Below are 24,413 nucleotides of genomic sequence, written 5' to 3'. Positions count from 1 at the left end.
GGAATTACTTTTTTTTTTTTTTAAATAGATGAAGAAACTGTGTATAACAGTATTAGTTCAGTAGGTACAGGCAGTAGATCTTGAGCATGTGGGTTGCCTGATTAAGCATTTTCATAAGATCTTTGTTTACATTTGATAAACAACTGGAAAGCATCTAGAACCCTTAATCAACAAGCTTAGAGGGAGGCCAGCTCCACCTTAGCCTGACTTAGAGGTATATTGGTCTGGAACCTTGATGTAAACAGCGTTGGGTACTGAGATGGATATGGAGCAGTGGGGCAGTGTAGGAGCAGGTTTCATGAATTAAAAGTTCATAATTTGGTGGTGGAGAAACCCTGGTGGCGTCGTGGTTAAGCGCTATAGCTGCTAACAAAAGGTCAGCAGTTCAAATCCACCAGGAGCTCCTTGGAAATTCTATGGGGCAGTTCTACTCTGTCCTGTAGGGCTGCTATGAGTCGAAATCGACTCAACCACAACGGGTTTGGTTTTTTTTTTTTTTTAAATGTGGTGTTGGTGTTTGATTTGAAGCATTATACATATTAGAATTTTATATACGTACCCATGCTTGGAAACTCTGGTGGTGTAGTGGTTAAGTGCTGCGGCTCTTAATCAAGAGGTCGGCAGTTCGAATCCGCCAGGCGCTCCTAGGAAACTACGGGGCAGTTCTACTCTGTCCTGTAGGGTCGCTATGAGTCGGAATTGACTCGACGGCAGTGGATTTGGTTTGGTTTTATCCATGCTTGGGACACCCAGGTGGCGTAGCGGTTAAGAGCTACGGCTGCTAACCAAAGGGTTGACAGTTTGAATACGCCAGCAGCTCCTTGGAAACTCTGTGGGGCAGTTCTGCTCTGTCCTGTAGGGTCACTATGAGTTGGAATCGACTCGAGGGCACTGGGTTTGGTTTTTTTTGATCCATGCTTGAATGTTAAGTACCAAAATATACTAAAACCAACTAGAAGTTACTTTTTATTAAAATATCATTTGATACTGGTGTGGATTAAAAAAAAAAGTCAGCTGTCTTAGGAGTCTGTTTTTAGATATTCTCCATGGATTCCTGTTTATTTAAAACTAGTCATTGAACACATGTCAGATAACAAATGAGTTTGATTTGAGAACATTGTCATTATAATAAAGTTAGAGCAGTTTAATTGGTATGTTTTGTATTGTATTTCTAGTAATTCTCTCCTTTACTCTTTTTGTTCTTTTTTAGTTTTTAGTTAAGCCTTTCTGATCTTACTACTCAAATTTATATTAAAATCACTTAATAAGCTGGCCATCTTTTAAAAGCAGCATTTTATTTATTTTAAAATATTTTTTGGAAGACGGTCCTTAAATTTAAATACGTGACGCAGGATATGTAGTGATTAAATTGGTCTGGAATTTATGGAGGAAAGTTGTTTTGACTATGCTCGTTCTACGTAAGAACATAAAATTTCTAGAGTCTGCTGAAAATCTATTTGATAGTGTTTTTATTACAGCATACTATCCTTTCAGAGTGTCATGTTGAGAAGAAATACTGCTGACTGTTTCTCTTAAGAAAGAAAACATCTTTCTGGGAATTGGGTGTGTCTGTAATGAGAAAGGAAAACATTGCCTGTGTTTATTTCCATACCTCAAAATCACCAAATAAACTAACACTGACTTCACGTGGGCTTACATCCTAAGAAATAATGTTTATAGTTGTGATAGTTTGCAGGATTTTTTTCTCTGTCAGGACATTTTACTTTGAATATTGGAAGTAAATTAGAAGTGATATAAAAGTTTGTGTTGTCCTTGTTGGTGCTGTTTTAACCCAGAACTAAAGGTAACAATCCATTTTTTTTGCTTTGTGATTGAAATCTGACTTTCCATTTTCTTATTTGTGTATTGCTGTACCGTAAGCGGACGGGCTCTCTCTTGGGCAGCTTTGTAAGTTGGGTGAGATAGAATGCTTTGTCAACCCTTAGCGGCTGTGAATTTGCAAGTAGATGGAGTGGTGAAAAATGTTTCCAGCATGCCTTGATATTGTTAAGAATCATGACTACAGAGAGAAGGAGGAGAATTTTACTTTATGAGTAGTGGTGATTGGTGTTTTATGTTACCATTGATATTCATCAGGTTATTTTTCTCAAGGAGAAAAATTAGAGTTAATCAAAAATTTAAAGTGATGGGGAGACTTTGGGGATAAATTTTGGTGATAATAAAAGGCATAATGATTTTTTCTTCTGAGTCTCTTGATAGCTGGCATGGTGGGGACAAGTATTTTCAGTAATCCCAATCTTCTAGCCTGTGACAGTTGGGTGAATTTATTTGGCTACGGACACTTGTCATTCAGGTATAACATCTGACGACTCTTTGCTGTAAACTGCTTTGAGCTGAGAACTGTTATTATTACTCTGCATCTGATAAGATGCTCACCTTGGAGAGATCAGTTACATCAGAATTACTAATAGTTTCACAACAGAGAGAGGGTCCTTCAAGAGGTGAATTAATATATGTGTAAAAGTTCCCCACCTAAACTGGTAAAGGTCAATTAAGTATTTTTCAGAATGCTGTCAGCTATGGAGGAGATTACATTCTTTTCAACAACTCACTGTAGTTCTTCTAAGCTCCAAGGAATGAACTAGGGACACTCTTGGTGCTGTTAGGAGACTGTAGGAATCTGGGAGAGCTATCTTAAATGCTTGTCATCTGGAGGAATGGTAAGGAAAATGTGAAAGGTAAGTTACAGATTTGGTGTCTGTGTTTTATTTTAAGTTTTTACTGTTGCCCATGATCTTTCTTCAGGTGCCAGTAAATTACCAAGTGGTACGGTTTTCTTATTTTTTAAGGGTTAAAGTGGCCCTCAGTCAAGTTTAGCAAGTCATTTTTCCTATTGACTCTTGATTCCAAACCAGTACTTTTTTTTCCTTTTCATTTCATAATTTTTATACTGTACAGTGTATTCATCATATGTTACAAGGAGATAACCAGTTTAGTATTCTGTCATCTTGCATTTTTGAAGAAGGTAGTATTTTGATCATTTTGTTTTTCTGCACATAACAGTTTTTAAGCGTTTGTACTTTTTTAAACATTTAATGTGTTGGCTTCTTGGTAGTGAGTTCTTTCTCTGCCTCTCCTTCCATGAGCCCTCTCCGTTCCACAGTCTCTTTAGTGCTGTGATACTCCTCCCTTTTTAAGTGTTAGTGTCACTGCTGTTAAACTTTTTTTTTGCTGTTTCATTCTCAGTAAAACACGATTTTCAAAGTTTTTTTTATGTGCATGCTTCCTTTTGATAAAATGTCAGAAGTCTGAAACAGTGTCATATGCAGTATCTTAACTCTCCAGGATTTTGGCTTTCACAAAGATAGGCTGCCAAATGGGCCTTCGCAACTCCCCAGGAAGTTACCGTTTTGGTTCTTTTAATCCATAGGGTGGTATGCTTTCATTTTAATAGTTTATGATCCTTCTAAATATTTCCATCTCTGTCCTTATATAAAAAAGCCAAAAACCTGTTGCTGTCGAATCGATTCCGACTCATAGAGACCCAATAGGACTGAGTAGAACTTCCCCATAGGGCTTCTAAGGAGCAGCTGGTGGATTTGAAGCGTTGACCTTTTGGTTAGCAGCCAAGCTCTTAACCACTACTCCACCAGGGCTCCCTATCCTCAAAAAATCACCCAATTCCACAACTCCCTCTCCAAAAGCATAGAAGAGAGAAAAGTTAAGATTAAATATTAGTTTTTCACCTATTTTATGTTTTTTATTATATTTATTTTTGAATATTGAGCCATCTTTTTTCTAGCCAAGCTCTATGTATTTCTGCTTAGTTCCTATGTTCTTGTTGACTTTTGTCATATGTGAATGACTGGCACATTCCGTTCTTTTCTGAAGGATAGCCTTTAAAATTCATTAGATGTATGTAACCAGCTGTTATTATCTGGATGTATGTCCAGAAAAAGCTGGTGCATCAACATGTTTTACTATTTGGTTACTAACGAGGCCGTTGAAGGGATTCAAATGTAGGACATGATTAGAATTGCTAATTTAACCTCATAGTTGTTAATGAAATTTCCTCAAGTGAGAAGTTTTGATGAAAGAGGAATACTTTGTTGCTTTCTGCCTTTGCGTGTATTTTAATCTGAATTAGGTGTTAGTAAACACTGTTGAATAATATTAGGCTGTCTTAGAACTAAAAAGCTGAGGGCATTAGAATCTAGGTTTAGATTTGTGTGTATACCATTCCTTTTTTGTACATATATCTAATTTTGTTTCACAGAAAATCTATGTTTTTGTTGCAGTGGAAATATTAACAGCTTTGTCAGCAGCCATTCTCTTTGGTAATTTTGGCTTTATTTTTTTTTTTAAACATTCTAAGCAGGGTATATTTTTGGGTATTATTTTAGATGGTGGCTTTGCAAGGTAAACTTGCATTTTGTAGTGTATGATGGGTTGTATTCTGAGTTAGTAGAAAATCAGAAGGAGAACAAGGGCTTTTCTGGCTAAGCACTTTGAGATTAATGCTTCTGAATTTGTTAAAAACCCAATATAATGGTTCCCAGTTGTTCACATTCAAATGGTGACCTCCAGAGACTTTTAGAGCAAAGACACAATGGCAGAGAAGGTACAGTCTTGGAATTCTGCAATTCAAAGAGCTCTGAAAATTGTTTTTTTTTTTTTCCTACTAAATTTGGCACAAACTCTGGACAGAAGTTCGAATTTTCTTATATTTTGCAGCAGAGACATGAATGTGTTTGATTAAGGGTTGCTGTCTTAGCCCCTGCTGGGGGTGTTAGGTAATATATGGAATAACTACCGTATTAGCTTTCTAAAACTGAAACGATCTGAGTTCCGATAATGGATTTTGGACCTGGATTAGCCCAGCTTAAACTGAATTGAAACAAAGATAAAAACTGGCCAGTTTTATTTTCCTGCCTGCTGGTTGCAGTGGCACAAGATAAACAGAGCAGTGAATAAAATTCTTTGTTTTTCTTAGAAGATTGATAACTTTGGTAAAACACATTCTGTTAGAAACACTAAAGTTAAAATAGGAGTAGTCATGCCATAGTGTTTAGGTTTGATGAATACAGTTTTTGTTCTGTTTTTGTCTGTGCAAAGTTACTGAAGTTTTTACCCCTGAGATTTATGTGTTGTTGAATAAAGTCATTTGAGATTTTCTGCTTTGTGCGGTGTTTTATACGGTTGCTGTCTAAATTTGACAACTCCAAACTCTGATTCACTCCTGCTTCTCCTTTCAAAATAATATGTGTTGATCTTATCAGTATAATTTTATGCTTGAATTTGAGATGGCCTCTTTCTTTGGTGCCATCTAGGTTAAGTGGAAATGAGCTGAGGGTGCTTTGCTGTTATAAGCTGAAGGCTTTTTCTGGAATTTGTTTCTGTTACCGATCTACAGTCTCTAGTAGTACATCTTATAAATTTTATCTTCGTGAAGCTTTTCTCAGTATAGGAAAGGGTTGATTAAAACAAAGTTTTTTGAGATAAAATTCACGTATCATAAAATTCATTCGTGTAGTTTTTTTAAAAGTTTTTAGTGCACTCACAGGTAAGTGCAGCCATCACCACAGTCAATTTTAGAACATTTTCATCACCTCAGACAGAAACCTCAGGTATATGTGTGTCTGTCTGCATTAAAAATGCAGACAGGCTGTGCCTCAAACTTTCAGGCAGCCATTAGACTGCTAGGAATGAGACACATACACCTGCTGGCATTAACAACTGTATGGGTGCTACTTTCATCTGTGATCCAGCCAGACACAGGACAGTGTTGGCAAAGTGAAAGCCATTATTATTATTTATAGAAAGCAAACTTTAAGCAATAACAACAGATTCTCAAAGGGGAAACACCCTTCCCCAAATTACCCGCGTCCATTTTTATGTTGCTGGGTAGGCGTGCGGTGGTTTAGGTCAGATGCTGTGTTTGTGTTATTGGTGCCTTTGTCTACCACCATGTTGCCTGTGGCTTTTGCTCTGCTGCTGGGCCTTGTTGGGCCTCACCTTGCTGGCAGGAAGACCCTTGCATGGGATGTCCCAAGCCTCTGCTGCTGGACCCTTCTAGGGCTCTTCCCCTGGGTCCTTCCGTGCTGCATGGGCCTATGGGACTCTCTTGGGCCACACTACCCCGGCTCCCGTTGCCCCAGGGGTAGACGTACAACTCCTGCATGGGGCACACTCGGGCCTCTCTTGCCCTGCACAAGCAAGTGTCACGGCTCTTGTAGCTCAGCTGGCAAACCTCCTAGAGGAGCCCTGTGGTTAAGTAACTCGACTGCTAACTGAAAGGTCAGCGGCTTGAATGTACCGCCACTCCGCAGAGGAAAGATGTGGCAGTCTGCTTCTGTAAAGATTTACAGCCTTGGAAGTCCTATGAGGGAGTTCTACTCTTTGCTATAGGGTCACTATGAGTTGGAATTGACTGTACGACAACGGGTTTTGGTAAGCCTCCTGCCCGAAGGCGTCTGGTTCAGCCCTATTGTATGAAGACCCCTACATGGGGCACATTCAGGCCTGTGCCCTCCACAGGCAAGTTTTACAGCTCTTTTAGCTCCACCAGCAAGTCTCCTAAGGCACCCCACCCTGCCACCACGCCTTCCGCCCGCAAGCGCTTAATTATCTCTTGTTCTGTAGGCCAGCAAGCCCACTGCAGCCAGCTTGAGCCTGTCTCCTGGTTCCTGCTGCTTGTACTGTTGCTGCCGTTTATCTGCTGCTTGAGCTGCTGCACCATCTAGCGCTGTCTCGTGCCATCTTCAGTGTTACAAGCACTTTTCTTCTTGGCCTAGGTCATTCTCAGTGCAGGGACCCCAGGTCCTTGGCCCAAAGGATGTGTTCTACTCCAGACTTTTGTTCTTCATGGTAATGAGGTCCCCTTCAGCTTCTGTGGGATTGGACCTTATATAAAGAAACTCCTGTGAATTTCAAGGCATGGCTGTCCCAACAGGACCAGGAACTGACAGATCCCCTCGGTAGACCATAAGTCACTCAGTTTGCATAGTCCCAGCCAATCATTTTGTGGGAGTTATAAGACTACGGCTAGAAAAGCCATGTGAAAGCAATTTATTGCACTGCACCCCATATCCTTTGGCTATCACTCCCCTATCCTCCATCCCCATGCTGACCTAAACAGCAACTTACCTACCTTCTATCTCTATAGATTTGCCTGTTCTAGACATTTCATGAAAATGGAATTGTACAACATGTGGTCTTTTAATTAGCATGTGACTGGTTTCTTTTAACTAGCATGTTTTCAAGGTTCATCTGCGTTGTATCAGATATCAGAACTTCATTTATTTTTATTGCCATATAAAATTCCATTGTATGCATATACCATATTTTGTGTGTTCATTAACGAACACTTGGGTTGTTTTTACCTTCTGACTGTAGCGTTTATTGCTGTTATAAATATTCATGTAGAAGTGTTTGTATAAACTTGTTTTTTATTTGTCTTGGGTATGTTTGGTGCAGTCGAATTGATTCCGACTCACAGTGACCCCATCTGACAGAGAGGAACTTCCCCATAGGGTTTTTTAAGGCTGTAATCTTTACAGGAGCAGCTTGCCATGTCTTTCTCCTGTGGCGCCGCTTGGATGGGTTCGAGTCACCAACCTTTTGGTTAGCAGCCAAATGCTTAATTGTTGCACTGCCCCACCCAGCCTAGCGCTGTAGAGGCCAGGGCTCCTTATTTTAGGTATATACCTATATAATAGTGGAATTACTGGGTATATGGTAACACTGGAGCGCTGGTGGCACAGTGGTTAAGAGCTCAGCTGCTAACCAAAAGGTCAGCAATTCGAATCCACCAGCCGCTCCTTGGTAACCCTGTGGGTCAGTTCTGATGTCTTATACGGTTGCTATGAGTCGGAATTGACTCACGGCAACGGATTTGATTTCGGTTTGTTTATGGTAACTCTGTGTTTAACTGTTTGAGGACCTGACAGACTGTTTTCTGGAGTTGCTGTACCCTTTTACATTCCCACCAGCAGTGTATAAGGTTCTAATTTCTCTACAGCCCTCCAACACTTGTTATTATCTGACTTTTTTTTGTTAGGGCCATCTCAGAGGGTGTGAAATGGCATCTCATTGTAGTTTTGATTTGTATTTCCTTCATGGCTAATGATGTTGAGCATCTTTTTACGTGCTTATTAACCACTTGTATATATTTGGAGAAATGTTTATTCAGACTCATTGTACCGTTTTTTAACTGGGTTTTCTTTTTATTATTGAGTTGTGAACAATCTTTATATGGATACAAATCCCTTATGGGATAAATGAATTGCAAATTTTTTTTTTCCGTTCTGTGAGTTTTTTTACTTTTCTTGATAGCGTCGTTTGATATGTGTTATTCTTAGCTGCCGTGGAGTCAGCCAGCTTATGGTGACCCCATGCACAAAGGAAGGAAACACCCTTTGGTGCTGTGATAGCCCCATGATAGGCTGTGGGTCAGACTGATGTGATTCATAGGGTTTTTATTGGCTGATTTTTGGAAGTAGATCACCAGGCCTGCCTTTCCTTTTGAAGCATGCCAAAGGGAAAAAAAAAAAAAAAACATTGCTGTTGAGTAGATTTCAACTATAGCGACCCTATAGGACGGACTAGAACTACCCCATAAAGTTTCCAAGAAGCAGCTGGTGGATTCGAACCACCAACCTTTAGGTTAGCAGCCGAGCGCTTAACCACTGTACCACCAGGCCTCCTCTTGAAGCATAGACGTTTTTCATTTTAATCAAGTTCAGTTTAGCTATTATTTCTTTTGTTTTTCTTTTGTGTTCATGTCCATGAATTACCAAAAAATGCCTCCAGTATTGAGTTTGGGTTACAAATAAATTTTAGTAAGTGGGTGAATTTGTAAATACGGAATGATGAGGATTGACTACTCTTAAAATGATTCAGTGAAGACAACATGGCTGGTTAGGCTTACAACTAGACGTTAAATTTAGATCTCTTGACTTCCATATTCAGTTTTCTTTTTATAAGACTCTGTTTTTGTTTTTAAATAATTATTTTTTTATCCATAGGTGTTTTAAGACACAGTAAATTTATTAGTCCACAATATTTTGTTGCTAATTTGTTGTTGTTGTTGTTGTTAGGTGCCATCAAGTGGATTTTTGACTCATAGCGACCCCATGTAACAGAATAGAACCACCCCTAGGGTATTCTAGGCTATAATCTTTAAGGGAGCAGATCACCAAGTCTTTCTCCCACAGTGCCACTGAGTAGGTTCAAACTGCCAACCTTTCAGTTAGCAGCTGAGCACTTTAACTGTTGCTCCACTAGGACTCCTTGTTGGTAATTTACTGGGAGTGTAATAAATGAAATCAGTGTTCTTTATCTGTGACCAGTGAGAAAGAATGTTATTGGAGTATTGGCCAAATATATGATTATCTCTGTAGAAATCTTGTAACTATGCTAATCTTGTTAGCTAAAAAAGTAACTTTGATAAAAATCAGGAGCCCTAACCTTCCCATTATTGGGTTAAGTGGAGTGACTCTGCTTTTGGAGCATAGTACTAATAACTCATCTGAAATTTATACTTACAGAGAATTAGCCTTAGCTGGAAAAAGCATTATCATTTGGCATTGCAGAGCAAAGAATGGTCTCATATTTTTCACCAGTCATGTGACCATACTGCAGAACTATAATTCAAACAAAGTTTTATTTCAGCTAGGGGTAATCTTCATTCTGAATTAATTGACAAGCTAATGTGAAGGATTTTTGTCCTGAAACTTGAGAGGCTTATGTTTTCTACATTGTCATTTCTCCATGTAGCATTTTAAATCAGTTCTTTGTGTGTAGGTGATGATGGCAGCACATTTAACTGCTGTCTGAGGTTGCTAGTTTTAAGCCTAGAAACTGATACAGTGTTATTAATTTTAAATATAATTTTAAGAATATTTAGTTTAAATATATTTAATTTTAAGTGATTATTAAAACAAGTTTTTTTTTTTTTTTTTTTTCCCTCTCCCTCCTGCGTAAACTATTGCTATTTAGAAATAAAGAATTTACTTTTAATATTCTTTCAGACTTCTGCAACTTATGGTCGTTTTTGTAAAATTATTATTTGCAGCTCTTAGTTTGTTTTCCAAATTGTGTCCTTGAATTAGAGAAAGGATCATGACATTGGAAGTCTTAAATACTTGTTAGGTCAAAATGTGTCACTTTGGGTTTATTACATTTATAGTTACTTAAAAATATGTATTTAAAGTATATAAGTAATTTATATCCATTGAAGAAAAAATACATAGTACATTAGTACATACAGGTATATAATTCCACCGCCCAGGGATAATTGCTATTAACCTTTTGTTGACATTCTTTGGTTGTCATTCTTAAAGAGATCTAGAGTGTGTGAGCATTTTCTCTTACAAAATACCACCTTACCAGGTAGGAGAGCTTACATCTTTCAGTTTTGAAGCTGAACAAAATGATCATATTTTAAAAAATACACTGTCAAGGTGATGAAATATTTTAAACTAAATAATGCTGGAGAGCCTCTCTTGAAAAATGGGGAGTTGGTAGATGGATATATGGGGAAAAGTAGCAGCTAAAATAGGAAACAAGGAAACACTTGTCTTTGCTGGTCCTGTGTAGTAGGTAGAAGAGACGGGGCCTTTGTCAGCAGTTTCATGTTGGTGAATTAGGCTTATCTTTCTCTAGAACGTAAAGGTGGTAGATTCTCATCATGGACTCAAAGTTTGGAGACTTGTACAATTTTATTTGTTTTGTATTTCTGTGGAATGTTTATCATGAGAATTACTTTTGGAGAGATTGATTTAATCACATTAAGAAATTTGATATACTTTGTTCTCCAGAGTCTGTAGAGACATTAAGTGTGTAATTTCACTAGTTGGGTGAAGATGCTTGGGACATTGACAGGATTTTGTGGTAGTGATTTTCTCTTACTGTTAAAGCAAGCCATTTTTGAGTTCTTTTATCCTTAACTCGCTCTTCTAGAATTCCTAGAGGACCTGTACAGCAACCTCTGGAGGATCGAATCTTCACTCCAACGGTCTCGGCAGTATACAGCACGGTGAGTTGTGTGTGATCGTATGTATTTGTTTGAACTCTTACAGCCAAAGTTTGACTGGCACATCATAGTTTTTTTTTTTTTTTTTTTTTAATATTTTAACTGCTTTTAATATTGGTGATTAAAACTTTCCCCACAATTTCTTTTTTTTTTAATTTTTATTGTGCTTTAAGTGAAAGTTTACAAATCAAGTCAGTTTCTCATACAAAACCTTATGTACACCTTGCTGTATACTCCTAGTTGCTCTACCCCTAATGAGACAGCACATTCCTCCTCTCCACGCTGTGTTTCTGTGTCCATTCAGCTAGCTTCTGTCCCCCTCAGCCTTCATATCTCCCCTCCAGACAGGAGCTGCCCAGATAGTCTCATGTGTCTACTTGATCCAAGAAGCCCACTCCACACCAGTGTAATTTTCTGTCTTGTAGTTCAGCCCAATCCCAGTCTGAAGAGTTGGCTTTGAGAATGGCTCCTGTCTTGGGCTAATAGAATGTCTGGGGACCATGACCTCTGGGGTCCCTCTGGTCTCAATCACACCATTAAGTCTGGTCTTTTTACAAGAATTTGGTGTCTGCATCCTACTGCTCTCCTGCTCCTTCAGGGATTCTCTGTTGTGCTGCCTGTCATGGCAGTCATTGGTTGTAGTTGGGCACCATCTAGTTCTTCTGGTCTCAGGCTGATGTAGTCTTTCATTTATGTGGTCCATTCTCACTCTTGGGCTCATACTTACCTTGCATCTGTGGTGTTCTTCATTCTCCTTTGCTCCAGGTGGGTTGAGACCAATTGTTGCATCTTAGAGGGCCGCTTGCTAGCGTTTAAGACCCCAGACGCTTTTCTCCAAAATGGGATGCAGAATGTTTTCTTAACAGTTTTTATTATGCCAGTTGACCTAGGTGTCCCCTGAAACCATGGTCTAAGGGGGCCCTTTTGATTTCAGGGCATTTCATAGTTGGAGTGATTTTCTTCTTTTATATTTCTTCTTCTATTCCCTCTCTTGGCATTGTTTACTTCCATTCCATGTTCCCTTGTCTTTTCTTTAGGAACTATAGTTATTTATGAATTGAACCTTTATTTTCTGTTCTTTACTCTGTCACCTTTTCAACTAATATTTTCTTTTATTCACCCCTTTCACTTTTTTCCTGGACATTTTGATTTGATTTCTTGCAATATCAGTACTTCTTTTTACTACTTTTAAAGCAAAATTAAGGATTCCTGGTAGTGCAGTGGCCAAGCACTCAGCTGCTAACCAAAAGGTTGGCTGATTGAACCTACTCAGTGGCTCTGCGTGAGAAAGATCTGGGAGTCTGCTTCCAGAAAAATTAACAGTCTAGAAAACCCTGTGAGGGCTGTTCTGCTCAGTCACAGGGGGTTGCCGTGAGTCGAAATTGACTCACAGGCACCTAGCGACAAAGCAAAATTAGAATCCAGATCAAAAGTAGGAAATATTTCTTTATTCAGTTTCACTCTTCTTCTCTTCCTGCATCTCAATCAGCTTCCTTTTCACCTCTTGTTTTGTGTAGGTCCTAATTTCTCAAATTTTATTGTTATTACCAAACTGATACTTAATTTTTTTTCCTTACTTTTCTCTGTTGTTGTTGTGTGCCGTTGAGTTAATTTCGGCTCATAGCAACCCCATAGGACAGAAAAATGCCCCCTAGGGTTTCCAAGGAGTGGCTGGTGGATTTTGAACTGCTGACCTTCCGGTTAGCAGCCGAGCTCTTAACCACTGAACTACCAGGGCTCCTTAGTTTCCTCTAGTATTTTTTTCCTTTGTTTTGTGACATTGGTTGCACCCCACGACATGCCAACACTCCCCTTCTCAACCTTGGGTTTCCCATTACCAGCTTTCCTGTCCCTCTTGCCTTCACCTTCTTGCCCCTGGGCTGGTGTGTCCATTTAGTCCTGTTTTGTTTTATGGGCCTGTCTAATCTTTGACTGAAGGGTGAACCTTAGGAGTGACTTTATTACTGGGTTAAAAGGGTGTCTGGGGGCTGTATTCTCGGGGTTTCTCCAGTCTCTGTCAGACCAGTAAGTCTGGTCTTTTTTCTGTGTGTGTGTGAGTTAGAATTTTGTTCTGTATTTTTTTCCAGCTCTGTCTGGGACACTTTATTGTGATCCGTATCAAAGCAGTTGGTGGTGGTAGCCAGGCACCATCTAGTGTGGCTGGACTCTGCCTGGTGGAGGCGGTGGTACTTGTGGTCCATTAATTTTCTGGACTAGTCTTTCCCTTGTGTCTGGTTTTCTTCAGTCTCCTTTGCTCCAGACAGGGTGAGACCAGTGGAGTATCTTTGATGGCTGCTCACAAGCTTTTAAGACCCCGGACACTACTCACCAAAGTAGAATGTAGAACATTTTCTTTATAAGCTGTGTCGTGCCAGTTGAGCCAGATGTTCCCTGAGACCATGGTCCCCACCACCCTTAGCCTGGTAATTTGACCCCTCAGGGAGTTTGGATGTGTCTGTGGAGCTTCCATGACCTTGCTTTGGACAAGTTGGGCTGATTTCCCCAGAATTTTGTACTGTTTTACCTTTCACCAAAGTTACCACTTACCTATTGTCCATTTAGTGTTTTTCCCTCCCCTCCACCCCTCCTTTGTAACCAATACATGATAGGTTTTTGATGAAAGATTCTATAAAATCCAGAATAGAATTATATGAATATAATTCAGGAGCATCTGCAACAGTATATTGACAGGGAACTGCCAGAAATTCAAGCTGGCTTCACAAGAGGACATGGAACGGGGATATCATTGCTGATGTCAGATGGATTGTGGCTGAAAGCAGAGAATACCAGAAAGGTGTTTACCTGTGTTTCATTGATTATGCAAAAGCATTTGACTGTGTGGATCATAACAAATTATGGATAATATTTTGAGGAATGGGAATTCCAGAACACTTAATTGTGCTCATGAAGAATTTTTAATAGATCAAGAGGCAGTCAAACAGAACAAGGGAATACTGCCTGGTTTAAAGTCAGGAAAGGCATGTGTCAAGGTTGTATCCTTTCACCATATCTGTTCAATCTGTATGCTGGACTATATGAAGAAAAATGGGCATCAGGATTGGAGGAAGACTCATTAACAACCTACGTTATGCAGATGACACAACCTTGCTTGCTGAAAGTAAAGAGGACATGCAACACTGACTGATGAAGATCAAAGACCACAGCCTTCAGTGTGGATTACACCTCAATATAAAACGAAAATCCTCACAACTGGACCAATAAGCAGCACCATGATAAATAAAGAGAAGATTGAAGTTGTCAAGAATTTCATTTTATATGGATCTATAATCAACACCCATGGAAGCACCAGTCAAGAAATCAGCGACATAACGCATGAGACAAATCTGCTGCAAAAGATCTCTTTAAAGTGTTGAAAAGCAAAAATGTCACTTTGAAGACTAAGGTGTGCCTGACCCAAGGCATGGTATTTTCAGTCACCTCATATGCATGGGAAACCTGGACCATGAATAAGGAAGACCAAAGAAGGATAGACACCTTTGAATTGTGGTGTTGGTGAACGATATTGAATATACCATGGACTGTCAAAAGACTAAAATCTGTTTTGGAAGATGTACAGTCAGAATGCTCCTGAGAAGCAAGGATGGCAAAACTACCTCTCACATACTTTGGACATGTTGTCAGGAGGCATCAGTCCTTCGAGAAGGACATCACGCTTGGTAGAGGGTCAGTGAAAAAGGAAAGACCCTTGGTGAGATGGATTGACACAGAGGCTGCAACAGTGGGCTGAAGGATAACAACAATTGTAAGGATGGTGCAGGACTGGATAGGGTTTTGTTCTGTTGTGCATAAGGTCGCTATGAGTCAGAACTTACTTGATGGCGCCTAACAACAACGACAGTAATATATGGTGAATAGACCTTTTATCCATCATCTTAATCTGAGAAGTTGGAGGTGAAATGAACATTATGTTTGGATAGATTGGCCTTCACACTCGCCTTCTTTTTCCTATTTCCATGAAGGTTAACCTCCTGCCTTGTATTATGATTCTTTTAGACACTGAGTTTTATTTTTCTGTGTGGATTTTTTTTCCCCTAGAAATATATATATATTTTTTATTGTCTTCTGCCTGATTACGTGCTCACATACAAAATGCAGAAACTTTAGAAAATAGATCAGTGGTTTTAATAGGAGGAAATTTAATTTTTTAATATTAAATGATTGATTCAAATTTATCAGTGAAGGAAAATTCATCAGAGGATAAAAAAAAAGTAATGAAATTATAAGCAAATTTCAATTGTCTTACAGTGACCCCAAGGGAATTTGAGGGAGTTGGGGATCAAACTTATCTTTTTCAATATTTTCCGTTCCACACAGCCTTGAGTCCCTAGAGATATAGACAAGATGCTTTAAAGAAACAGTCTGGTGAGGAGATGAGCAAATATAGAATTGCAATTAATGTGATATGATAAAAAGCAGTGGTTCTTATCCTTTTGGATCATAATAAATCACTTAGAGTTAGAAAACAGTTGCATGCTTTCTCCTCAGAAAAGCACACAGCAAGTTTTTACATAAGAATTTGTCTCACAGATGTCCATTCAGCCATCCACAGCCCCAGGTTAAGAACCTTTGATTAGAGAACATGTTGCTATATGGGAAAGGAAGATTCAGAGGCATGGTAATGGAATGGCCAGTACTCAGGGTTTGTAAACAGAAGTAGAGAGAGCAAATAGGTGAATTTTTGAGGCATGAAGGTGTAGGTAATGGGTAATGGGTAGACTGATGATTTGTCTTGGTTTGCTTGAGGCTAGTCTCAGTTTCTATTACAGAGCATTTGAACAAATGTTAGTTTCTTTTTATACCCCTTATAAAAAGGGGTATAAATTTTTTTGTTACCCGAATAAGTGGGGACCTTCAATTCATATTGAAAATTAATTTTTTTTCTGGCAATACCTTCCATTTGGACATAGGTTTTTTTTTTGTTTGTTTTTAAAGTACTGGGCACAAAAAGTAACGTAATTTTTGTCAAGCGTAGCTCTTAACATACGGCTATTTTTTCTTACAAAAATACATGTTCACCATTGAATTATTATTTTCATAAATAAAGGTCAGCAAAGAAGAAAATGAAAATTCCTAGTAATCCTGAGTGATTTTTAGCGACCAATAGTATTGCCATTTTTTTGTCTTTTGTGTGTTATCCCAGTTTGTCACTCTGTAATATTGGGTTTTCCTCCATTATTAAAACCATTTCTTAAATAACAAACTATTGTATATTGTTTCATTAAAATGATGTAATATTCTCTTAACATTTGACAAATATTGATTAAGCTTCTAGTGTAGTGTTATGCATTGTTCTAGGTATCGAGAATATAGTAGTGCAAAACAAGCCTGTAGACTCGTGGAACTTACATTTTTGTAGGACAAAAATATAGTATACAAATATATATGTAATATACACTTGAGTGGTAATAAGTGCTCTTGATGAAAACTGAGGCAGGATAAAGGGATAAAGAATGGCTGGTGGTCCTACTTTAGCTAGGACCCTCAGAGAAGCCCTATCTTAAGAAGTGGCATTTAAGCAGAAACCTGAATGAAATGGGGGAGTGAGCCTTGTGGGCTTCTAGGGGAAGATCATTTCCAGTAGAAGGAATAGCAGTGCAAAGTCCCAGAGATAGGAGTATGCTTAACATGGTCTTAGAACTGCCAGGGAACCAGTGTGCCTAGAGTGGAGAGTGGTAGGAGGTAGAATTCAGAGAACTATCTATGCATCATATTAAAAAATCAATTGCTGTCAAGATGATTGGGATTCATGGAGGCCTCGTGTATTGCAGAGTAGAACTGTGCTCCATAGGGTTTTCATGGCTGTGACCTTTTGAAAGCAGATCAATCAGGTCTTTCCTCCTGGGTATCTCTGAGTGGGTTTGAATCGCTGTCCTTTCAGTTAGTAGTCAAGTGCTTAACATTTGTGCCACCCAGGGACCCCTGGGCATCTTATAATGTGGGGCATTATGGCCAATAATAAAGACTTTGGGTTTTAATCTATTAATGTGATGAAAAACCACTGGAGGATTAAGAGTAGTAGATCTGATTTTCAGTTTATAAGGAACTGCAGCTACTGTATGGAGGATAGTCTGTGATGTGGGCTGGTGGCGAAGGGGAAGCAGGGGGACCAGTTAAGGGCTACTGGTTTGCTCTAAGGTAGTAGAGGTTAAGGAGATGAATAGTGGAACTTCGTATATACCTTGAAATGGAGTCAATAGGATATGATGATATCTTGGATGTGGAATGTGAGAAAGAAGAGCAAAGGATGATGTCATGGATCTTGGCTTGAGCAATGGAGTAAATGTGGTACTATATATGGAGATGCATACTTGGTGAGGAGCAGGGTTTTTGTTGAGAAAAATTAACATTTTTTGGTGGGGGGGTTAAGCATTTAGGTTGTTTCCAATTTTTGCTATTATAAATAACTTTAAAGCTTTTTTTGGTATTTTCAATTATTTTTGTAGACTAATTTCTAGAAGTGCAATGATTGAGTTAAAGAATAGGCATGTTGTTAATATTCCTCACGAATGAGAACATGTGACTTTGCAGACTTACTGCTTTAGAGAAGAGATCATAAAAAATCTGTGAATGACAGCATAGTATCTCCTATATAATTTACATGGAATGTGTTGAATCTGCTGTTTTGTAATTTATTTTTTCACTTAGATCAAATCTGACTTTTCCTTTTCAAAGCTACATGTAGTCCTTCAGTGAGTTAAAAAGTGTATGTGTAGAAAAAAAAGTGTGTATATTATATATAGTGCTTGTTCTGGAAGGACAAAGGATTTAAGGCAGTAAAATGTTACCTTAAAATACGATACCCACCATTTTTTGCTAACGGTTTCCATTCTTAGTAATTTGAATGTAATTTGAGTCTGTCCCACTTTTACAGCACTGTTGTACATGTTATTAGCTGAAAGGGTAGGAGAGTGCTTGACCAGGTGTTTTGAAGTCCTTAGTCCTCCTTTACGTCAGCCCCAAGATTATGTATTGGTCATTATTCCTGTAGTATCTAGGTTCATTAGTATCATTTTTGTGTCATAAAATAAAGGCTGACCCTCAATTTACCTCCTACTGTTTCAGCATATGGTGCCCATATGCCACTTTTACTAAAAAGTTGGTTAAATTCCTTGAAAGGCAAAAAGACTCCTGGCCAGTCTTAAAAAATTACACAATCAAAGGTTTTTCTTTGTATGTGTGGTGTGCAGGTTTTATATGCACTAATATCAGCCATTTTAGATAGATTCTCCGCTGACAACCAAAGAAGCATCTTATATTCGCACTCAGCTTTTGAAATGTCTTTGGAACATTTATCAGAGATGAGAGGAAAACTTTTGTCATTATTCCTCATTAGCCATAGTTACCCTAGAGCAATTGATTATATGAACAAAAGAAGAAACAAATATATTTTTTTAAAACTTTAGTAAGAGCAGCATGTATTATAGAGAGAAAATTGTAAAACTAAAGAGTTAAGAGCTAATTTGAAATATACTAATTAATAATTTTCTTACATTGGCATGCTTCAGAGATATAAACTATGGAATTTTACCATATTGTATAGTTCTGTTAGAGGTTTTATTACTGTTACATCAGTATTTTGAATATAATCACAGAGATAAAAAAAAAAAACCTTCTGGAATAATGAGTTCACTACAAGAAGCAGCGGTTCACTTTCTGTAAGGTTGAAAGGATTGTTTTAACTGCTTATAAAAAATTCCTATAAATAATTTGAATAAATTATTCCTTAATCCCATAAAATTTTATGATCCTTTTTAGCCAACTTATACTTTTACAAAATCTTGATTCTGTCATCCTATAGGGTGTGTCATCTACTTAGAAAATCATCCTTTGATATATTTTTCCAAGTCCCTGATAAGTGTGGAGTCGTATCAGTAGAGACTCCTCTTAGCCAAACTCTTTGTCATCGGGATGATTCTGACTCACAGCGACCAGAGACAAAATTTAGCCTGGGTTGGTCAGTGTTCCTTAGGCAGTAGTGCCCAGACAGATGTAGATCCACCTAATTGCTGTATCATCCAGCACAGAATAACAAGCCTTTTTCTCCCTCCAGTGATATACCAGTTGAACTGATGATTTATTTGTTTACTTGTACTTTACCTTTTAAAACAGCTTTAGTGAGGGATAATGATATACAGTAAACTGCATATATTTAAAGTATACAGTTGGTAAGTTTTGACATATGTATATACCCATGAAAACCTTTACCACAATCAAGAAAATGAATGTACCCATCCTCCCAAAAGTTTCCTCCTGCCACTTTGTGATCCCTCCTTCTCATCCCGCCACCATTAATCTGCTTTCTGTCATTATGGATTCACTTATTTTCTAGACTTTTATATAAATGGAATTATGCAGTATGTACAGCAGATAATACTCATTACCCATAGTTGTATTAGAGTGACTCATTACCCATAATTGTGTTAGAGTGATTGATCATATGAACAAAAAAAAGAATCAAAGTTTTTTTTTAAACTTTAGTAAGAGCTGTATATATTATATTGTGGGGGAAAATGGTAAAACTAAGGAGGCATGAGCTAATTTGAAAAAAACTTTTTTTAACTTTTTCTTCACCCAGCATAACTATTTTGAAATTCATTCATGTCACTGTGTGTATCAATAGTTTGTTCCTGGAAGAAAAGGTACAATAATCCTAGGGCTGTTATAGTCACATGTTCCATATATTATTTTTTTCCTAATAGGATTTGTTTTTCTTTTTTAAAAAATTTTTATTGTGCTTTACGTGAAAGTTTACAAATCTAGTCAGTCTCTCACACAAAAACTTATATACACCTTGCTACATACTCCCAATTGCTCTCCCTGTAATGAAACAGCCCGCTCCCTCCCTCTACTCTCTCTTTTTGTGTCCATTTCACCAGCTTCTAACCCCCTCTACCCTCTCATCTCCCCTCCAGGCAGGAGATGCCAACATAGTCTCAAGTGTCCACCAGATCCAAGAAGCTCACTCCTTACCAGCATCCCTCTCCAACCCATTGTCCAGTCCAATCCATGTCTGAAAAGTTGGCTTTGGGAATGGTTCCTGTCCTGGGCCAACAGAAGGTCTGGGGGCCATGACCACTGGGGTCCTTCTAGTCTCAGTCATACCGTTAAGTCTGCTTTTATGAGAATTTGGGGTCTGCATCGCACTGCTTTCCTGCTCCCTCAGGGGTTCTCTGTTGTGTTCCCTGTCAGGGCAGTCATTGGTTGTAGCTGGGCACCATCTAGTTCTTCTGGTCTCAGGCTGATGTAGTCTCTGATTCATATGGCCCTTTATGTCTCTTGGGCTCATAATTGCCTTGTGTCCTTGGTGTTCTTCATTCTCCTTTGATAGGATTTGTTTTTAATTGAGTTATTATTAAATTATTTAATATCATAACAATTATACAACTTTGTAATTTTGTTTTTTAATACTATTTTGTATTGTAGATGTTTTCCCATGTTATTACACCAAAAAAAAAAAAAAAATCCAAAGCAGTTGCCACTGAGGTGATACCAACTCATAGCATCCGCATATGTGTATCGAGTAGAACTATGCTCCATAGTTTTCAATGGCTGTGATCTTTTGGAAGTAGATTGCCAGGCCTTTGTTCTGAGGCACCTTTGAGTAGACTTGACCTACCAGCCTTTTGATTAGCAGCCAAGTGCTTAACTGTTTATGCCACTGAGGGACATCATGCCTATTACACAACATTCATAAGCATAATTTTAACAGCTTAAGTAGCCCTTGAAGGAGATGAACCGTAATTTACATAGCTGCTATTGTCCGTCTGGAGACAAGGCACATATGGGAGGCTCAGAACCCTGCTGTCCAGTAGAAACATGCCTGCAGAGCACTTAAAATGTGGCCTGTGTGACTGAGGAATTGAAGTTTTAATTTTACTTAGTTTAAATTTAAATAGCTGCTTGTGGCTACTACATTGGAAAGTATAGCTCTAGATGCTGACAAAGTCCCGGGCATGCTGATTTTGTAAGGTTTTGATAAGGCATTTGGATTTTATTTGACGTACAGAAAGAACCTTTGAAAGTTTTCAAGTAGGAGAATGACAAGATTTAAATTATAAAAATACTATCGTCCTGGCCGTGCGGAGGAACTGATTGGTCCCAAAGCGCAGAAAGTAGCATCCCAGACAGAGTGCCGCCCTGCTGGGGCTTGGGCGCGCGCGGGCGGGGCGTGAGCGCGGAGTCCATTTTTATCGCCCTGAATTGACCCAGGGGGCGGGCCCACCTGGCCGTGCGGAGGAACTGATTGGTCCCGAAGCGCAGAAAGTAGCGTCCCAGACGGGGTTCCGTCCTGCTGGGGCTTGGGCGCGCGCACGAGCGGGGCGTGAGCACGGAGTCCATTTTTATTGCCCTGAATTGACCCAGGGGGCGGGCCCACCTGGCCGTGCAGGTGACGCCAACCCAGTTCGCGCGAGAGGTGTGGCGCTCCGGAAGGAGAAGTCCCGGGGAGGAAGTGACTGGTTCCCGAACAGGGAAAGCAGCGTCTCAACCCGGAAGTCATCCCGCTGGGATTTGGGCGCGCGCACAGGCGGGGCGTGACCGCGGGATCTAATTATAATCGCCTGAATAGACCCTGGGGGCGGGCCCACCCGTTCGTGCGGGAAACGCCCACCCAGTGCCCACGAGCGGTGCCGCGCACCGGAGGAAGTCCCCAGGAGGAAGGGACTGGTTTCCGAGCAAGGAAAGCAGTGTCCTAGCCAGGGACCCGTCCAGCCCGGATTTTGGCAAACGGGGGCGGAGCGTGAACGTGGTGTTCAGCTCTATATTCTGTGGTGCTACACTCCTAGCTCTCAGATCCCTCCCCCACCCTCCCCAGGCGACCCCATTAACATCCGAATACCCGGAGCCAGAGAGAGAATTCAGATAGGGATCTGACTGCATTTTTTTTTAGCTGACTACTTGGAAAATCTAGTTTCCCAGTGATGGCTCGGAGACAGCAGTCCATATCAAACCACATAAAGAAACAGACCATGACAGCTTCTCCAACCCCCCAAACAAAAGAATCAAAATCTTTCCCAAATGAAGATACAATCCTGGAATTATCAGATACAGAATATAAAAAACTAATTTACAAAATGCTTAAAGATATCACGAATGAAATTAGGATAAATGCAGAAAAAGCCAAGGAACACACTGATAAAACTGTTGAAGAACTCAAAAAGATTATTCAAGAACATAGTGGAAAAATTAACAAGTTGCAAGAATCCATAGAGAGACAGCATGTAGAAATCCAAAAGATTAACAATAAAATTACAGAATTTGACAACGCAATAGAAAGTCAGAGGAGCAGACTCGAGCAATTAGAATGTAGACTGGGACTTCTGGAGGACCAGGGAAACAACACCAACATAGCTGGAAAAAAATCAGATAAAAGAATTAAAAAAAATGAAGAAACCCTAAGAATCATGTGGGACTCTATCAAGAAGGATAACTTGCGAGTGATTGGAGTCCCAGAACAGGGAGGGGGGACAGAAAACACAGAGAAAATAGTTGAAGAACTCCTGACACAAAACTTCCCTGACATCATGAAAGAAGAAAGGATATCTATCCAAGATGCTCATCGAACCCCATTTAAGATTGATCCAAAAAGAAAAACACCAAGACATATCATCATCAAACTTGCCAAAACCAAAGACAAACAGAAAATTTTAAAAGCAGCCAGGGAGAAAAGAAAGGTTTCCTTCAAGGGAGAATCAATAAGAATAAGTTCAGACTACTCAGCAGAAACTATGCAGGCAAGAAGGGAATGGGACGACATATACAGAGCACTAAACGAGAAAAACTGCCAACCAAGGATCATATATCCAGCAAAACTCTCTCTGAAATATGAAGGAGAAATCAAGATATTTACAGATAAACACAAGTTTAGAGAATTTGCAAAAACTAAACCAAGACTGCAAGAAATGCTAAAGGAGATTGTTTGGCCTGATGACCAATAATATCAGGTACCAGCACAATACAAGGTCACAAAACAGAACGTCCTGATATCAACGCAACTCAAACAGAGAAAGCACAAAAACAAACAAATTAAGACTAATTCTAAAAAATAAATAAATAAACAAAATAATACACACAACAGGAAATCATGGAAATCAATAGCTAAACGATCAAAATAATCAAAAAGAGGGACTAAATATAGGAGGCATTGAACTGCCAGATGGAGAGTGATACAAGGCGAAATAGAAGGATACAAGTTAGGGTTTTACTTAGAAAAATAGGGGTAAATAAAAAGGTAACCACAAAAAGGAATATCAATTCCATAACTCAAGAAAAAAGCCAAGAAAAACGTAACGACTCAATAAACACAAAGTTAAACATTATGAAAATGAGGATCTCACAAGCTACTAAGAAAAACGTCTCAGCACAAAAAAGCATGTGGAAAAATGAAATGGCCAACAACACACATAAAAAGGCATCAAAATGACAGCACTAAAAACTTACTTATCTATAATTACGCTGAATGTAAATGGACTAAATGCACCAATAAAGAGACAGAGAGTCACGGACTGGATAAAAAAACACGATCCATCTATATGCTGCCTACAAGAGACACACCTTAGACTTAGAGACACAAACAAACTAAAACTCAAAGGATGGAAAAAAGTATATCAAGCAAACAATAAGCAAAAAAGAAGAGGAGTAGCAATATTAATTTCTGACAAAATAGACTTTAGACTTAAATCCGCCACAAAGGATAAAGAAGGACACTATATAATGATAAAAGGGACAATTGATCAGGAAGACATAACCATATTAAATATTTACGCACCTAATGACAGGGCTGCAAGATACATAAATCAAATTTTAACAGAATTGAAAAGTGAGATAGACACCTCCACATATATAGTAGGAGACTTCAACACACCACTTTCGGAGAAGGACAGGACATCCAGTAAGAAGCTCAACAGAGACACGGAAGACCTACTTACAACAATCAACCAACTTGACCTCATTGACTTATACAGAACTCTCCACCCAACTGCTGCAAAATATACTTTTTTTTCTAGCGCACATGGAACATTCTCTAGAATAGACCACATATTAGGGCATAAAACAAATCTTTGCAGAATCCAAAACATCGAAATATTACAAAGCATCTTCTCAGACCACAAGGCAATGAAGCTAGAAATCAATAACAGAAAAACTAGGGAAAAGAAATCAAATACTTGGAAAATGAACAATACCCTCCTGAAAAAAGACTGGGTTATAGAAGACATCAAGGAGGGAATAAGGAAATTCTTAGAAAACAACGAGAATGAAAATACTTCCTATCAAAACCTCTGGGACACAGCAAAAGCAGTGCTCAGAGGCCAATTTATATCGATAAATGCACACATACAAAAAGAAGAAAGAGACAAAATCAGAGAACTGTCCCGACAACTTGAGCAAATAGAAAGTG

The 24,413-nt window shown here is 38.9% G+C and overlaps 1 protein-coding gene across 16 annotated transcripts in view; it reads left to right on the top strand.

Annotated features, from left to right (window-relative positions):
- EIF4G3 (eukaryotic translation initiation factor 4 gamma 3) overlaps nucleotides 1–24,413 on the top strand; it is a 389,785-nt gene that overhangs the window by 86,002 nt on the left and 279,370 nt on the right. For all 16 annotated transcript variants that reach the window (XM_064281426.1, XM_064281421.1, XM_023551957.2 and 13 more), the window contains one exon: nucleotides 10,924–10,999. Coding sequence is in view for 4 of the 16 variants with exons in the window: in XM_023551957.2 (XP_023407725.1) it covers nucleotides 10,924–10,999 (76 nt within the window). In the remaining 12 variants the exon portion in view is untranslated. Of the gene's footprint in view, nucleotides 1–10,923; nucleotides 11,000–24,413 lie in introns of those variants that run through there.

Source organism: Loxodonta africana, chromosome 3 (assembly GCF_030014295.1).
Source record: "Loxodonta africana isolate mLoxAfr1 chromosome 3, mLoxAfr1.hap2, whole genome shotgun sequence".
In the NCBI taxonomy this organism is placed as follows: Eukaryota; Metazoa; Chordata; class Mammalia; order Proboscidea; family Elephantidae; genus Loxodonta; species Loxodonta africana.
Note: the sequence above shows the minus strand (reverse complement) of the source record. Positions and strands in the feature narration are given on the sequence as shown.